The sequence below is a fragment of the Penaeus monodon genome, chromosome 20 (genome assembly GCF_015228065.2).
Source record: "Penaeus monodon isolate SGIC_2016 chromosome 20, NSTDA_Pmon_1, whole genome shotgun sequence".
NCBI classification, from domain to species: domain Eukaryota; kingdom Metazoa; phylum Arthropoda; class Malacostraca; order Decapoda; family Penaeidae; genus Penaeus; species Penaeus monodon.
Genome location: NC_051405.1, coordinates 31423809 through 31428390, shown reverse-complemented (window position 1 = coordinate 31428390; position 4582 = coordinate 31423809). Strand labels below are relative to the sequence as shown.

Below are 4582 nucleotides of genomic sequence, written 5' to 3'. Positions count from 1 at the left end.
TTGACTATTTCTATTATATGTCGTTTTATGTAACTCTAAACTTAAAATCACAATAAAAAACTGTTCCCAGTGTTGATAGATTAATTATAGGCATTAAAGTGTTTGAAGCATCATTACTTTGAAGTTTTATTTCCCATTTGTAAAAGCATCATTTATTCATAAAGACAGATAGAAATGCTGCTAAAATGCTGAATGCTAGAGTTTTGCGATATCATAAGCAGAAAAGGCTTTAGTTTCAATTAATGACTGGAGGTAGATGGATCAGCTATTTGCACACAGGTTATTCAGGAAAACTTTTTCTTTATTTTCAGCTCAATTGATCTTGCTTTTATATGTTATTTCATATACCTATGCTTATATATTTTGAAGATTTTGGTTAGAAATATACATATGTTTGCGATAGTCTGAGAGGTAGGTGGTGTTGAATAGGAGCAAAGAGAAAGGAATAGTGTAAAGAGTGTTAGGAACACTGTTTTGGTAGGTTTAATCCATAAAGGATATGGTTTGGTATCATAATTTGATATATGTCTGATGAAGCTTTATAAATTCAGGTTTTTCTTTAAGATAAAGGCCTTTAGGTTATTAATTTCACTTGCTAATACTGATAGCAATTGGTAAAGTCATTGGTAAAGTGAAGATGATGTCTGTAAGTAATGTACTGTTAATATAAGCATATGAGATTACTTTTTTGTAGACAGTAATCTTTCTCTAGACATCATGATCCTACTCAAAGGGACTAACAGACCAGCTCAGATCTTATTGCTGAGGGACTTACTGTCAGAAGACCGTATATATAGAAGTCACATTTTCAAGTGTAGCAAGTATGTATTTCCTTTACCATGGTAATTTCATGTATTTGTTACAAGCATGGAGTGTGGGAGAAGAACAAGTCACTGTAACTTCTACCCTTAACGAAAGCAAGCAAGAAGCAGATAACAAAACAACCTTGATATTTAAAGAGCATGCAATGCCATTGATGTCATGCTTTGTAAAATAAGCTCTCTACTGAGTTCAAAAAATATTAATAAGAATATTTTACCATACTTTACAGTCCCAGGTGCTCCTCCCAGCAACATCCGTGCTGCTGCTGAAGACTCCGAGACAATCCATGTGGAGTGGGAGCCTCCCCCAGAAGACAAACAACATGGAAAGATCACCCACTACAAACTCATGTATGTCAACAACACACGACCAGATTCAGATGCTTCGGTGATCACAATATCTGACCCCACACAGCGGGATTACCTCATTACCAACCTGCAGAAATGGACGGAGTACAGAGTTTGGATGCTAGCAGGAACCATCATAGGGGACGGTGTCAAATCTGACCCCCAGCTAGTCCGCACAGATGAAGATGGTACGTGTCTAACTGGTTGCACATGTAAGGTAACTTGACTTGGAGAAAAAAGTAAATCAGAGTTGTTTGAAAGGAATCATTAAAATCCTGTTTGGAATGTTGATAGACAAAGGATATTGCAGACCAATTCTTCAGTATTATTCTTCTGCTTTGCCGTCATGCAATAAGCCAGGACTGAGTACTAAAAAATGATTATCACTCTCTTTCTCAACTAGATAATGCTTTTCAGTATTTTGGAAGATGTATCATCAGACATAAATGAACAGCAGATACATGCTCTAGACATTAAGCAACCTGTTACTTTATCCTTCCTCACTGCATGAGCACCATGCACATTTATAATGCACATAGATAATAATAGATTTTGAAATTTGAGGCCATCAGTGCTTGAACAGGCTTAACTAGTCTTTGTAAATGATCTTGGTGGCTTGCTGTAGATTTGTGTGTAAAGCCCAGAGGAGTAGTAGAAGCCAAGAGCAGGGTAAAATCTCATAGGCCTAGAGTGGACTGTTAGCATTGGTGGCCTACCAGACTCTCAACTGTACACTGTCTTCTGTGACCCATTTCTCCTCAGGACAACATCAAACATGCAAACTGTGTAAGGAAGGGCAAAAGGAAATACTTTACCAGGTCACTGGGAATAGTTAGTTGGCTGATGGCATAATATGGTCTGTGATCTTACTAAGGATTTGGGGTTCACTTTCTAGACTTGTTAGTCAAGGCTCAAAAATAATTAGTGATAGAACCATCAACTTTGGCAAAGTAAACCCAAATTACTGTAAGAATTCAGGCCATCTGAAGCAATATTGAAGGTAGTTCAACACAGAATTGTATGATGGTTAACCATTCCTTAGGGTTGTTGTTCAGCAGATATAACCTGCAGGGATGATATGCTAGATCCAGTTGAATGCTGAGATATTGTTGCAATTTTCATGAACAGTTATAAGTGATTTAGAAAAATTTTCTCAATATTTAGTTTTCACATTTTTAGATTACATTGAACTTGTTCATTTTAGTATATTGGCAAATTTCTCAACAGACAAATAACATTGATGGAGAATTGAGTCTCAGCTTTTAGTTAGAAAATAAAAATGGCTAGCTTTGCCTCTAGTTGAAATGGCAAGCGGCTTTGTAAAGGCATATAGGTCTCCTTGCTCACAGCTGCACAGAGACGACCATGTGCACATGTAGTGATCAGCACAAAACTGTTGCACGAGACACTTACAATATTGATATTCCACACCACAGTCATGGTCGACCCAGAGAGTCCTGACCACCAACCTGGCATTCTTAACAAATTTTGCCTTGGAATTTCCAGCAGTTCTTTCTTTTATTTCCCTATCACATGAAAACACCTTGAATTGTGTATTCTCTAAAATCCTTGTTCAGATTTACATGAATAGTGTAGTGTTTCTTTTTAAATGTTTTTCCTTTTCTTATCAACCCAGATAAAATTGGCTCCTAATATGGTATATGAAAATTAAGGAGATAGAACTAGTTTTCTCTAATGCAAGTTTTGTTGTAGGTAAAGAAAGTTGTGACAACTTGTTACACTCAACAAATTGGTACAAATCAATCTGTTACCTGTTGTAAAAGTGAGCCAGTATCAAAATGCTAAGACACCCTATTAATGTTGCAAATTTTAAGAATTTAAAGGTCTATCATTATGATAAGCCTTAAAGATACATATGCACTGTAAAACTCCTTACAACAAAGATATGATCAAGTATCATTATAAGAGAATTGCTGTCATAATGGCACAGACCAAGTCTGTAGTAAGGTGTCACATTATTTTCGCCTTTTTGAATGCTTTATTTCTCTGCTAGCTAAAGTCATAAAGCTAAGAATGCCAGAATTTTTATATACTAACCAGACTCCAGAAATCACAAGTAGATATATATTTATCACAGCTCCAACAACAAAACTTTCTGTACAGCCTTTCATGAACCTGTTATCAAACTAACACACTTGTTTCCCTGCCCCTTACAAGGATACATTAGTAAGTACAGCTCCCGCCTACATGAGGACAGCCTTGCTCCACCCTAATACATCATGGATGGCCTCCCAACCCTCTCCCCACTATTACAACATAGTAGAAAATTTTTCTTCACAATTACAAGTTACAATATTCACCCAGTTCAAACCTGTCAAGAAATTGATTGGCACAAAAAGTGAAGCAATCAAGTTCATAAACCTGTAAGAGAGACAAAAATGAAGAAATAGTGATCCACTTGTCAGGTCATGTATTGATTAGCTCCCAGAATTGCCCCTTCTTGAACATGGATAAACAGTTCCTTAACCTTCTCCTGCTCTTCACTGTAAACACCGCTGGCTCACAAACCCAAGACATAATACCATACCTTCTGTTCCTCTGTGCTGTTTTGCCTCCTGGGAAAATGAAGATGAAGGAGATTCATGTTTTTGGTGCCATATGCTTAGTAAATGTACATTTTTACTATTAGCAACAAGTAAATTACACATAGGATAATGTTGATACAGCACTTGTGCAGTCCTCTCTCCAGTCCTCATAAACACTGTAATTCCTTAATTTACTACACTAGTGCCTAGGTAGCAGTAAAAATTATTTCTAAACCAACTATAACCTATATTACTAAGCATATTCTTGCCCCAAATTGACTTGACACAAACCCTTACATGTTCCCACCCTACAGCACTTGATTCCCTTACCCTTCAGTGTAAAGTATAAAACAAGTACCTGTGATAGGTGTCTCCTTCAGCTGCAGAAGGAATGTTTCCTTCAGAGCATCTTGTGGAATTCTTTTTATCTCAGCTGATGCAAGATAGCACATTAAAGCAGTTGTTAGAGAAATGTTTCTCATTCCTCTTGCTTTAAGATTGTTTGTTCTGACAGTCCCTACAATAGGCTTGAAGAGCTGCTAATGGATGTACAGTACATATCCTGTATCATTGGCTGTTGGACAAGTTCCTCTGCTAGCTACTGTAGGATATCTTGCACTGTAACTGCTGTAGGGTGGTTTTGCTGCAAGTTATTGTGCATCTGAAAACCTCCCCTGAGCACGGTGTAGCTGGTCTCTGTAGTTACTGTTTCTTTTCGTGCTCTTTCTTCCATAGTTCTTTAGGTTGCTTAGTATTTATCTTTTGTTGCCACTGCTTTACACTCACTGTCACATGCACCAAGCACCACACTGTCTCTGTACTTTTCGTCTTTCCCTGTCTCTCTCTTCTTTCTTTCACTCAGTCTTC

At 37.3% G+C, this 4582-nt stretch overlaps 1 protein-coding gene across 1 annotated transcript in view; it reads left to right on the top strand.

Annotated features, from left to right (window-relative positions):
* Positions 1-4582, top strand: part of LOC119585772 (tyrosine-protein phosphatase Lar-like) — a gene marked incomplete at its 5' end in the record, with an annotated part of 244437 nt that overhangs the window by 224171 nt on the left and 15684 nt on the right. The window contains 1 exon segment of the mRNA XM_037934484.1: positions 1052-1357. Within this exon segment, the coding sequence (XP_037790412.1) occupies positions 1052-1357 (306 nt within the window).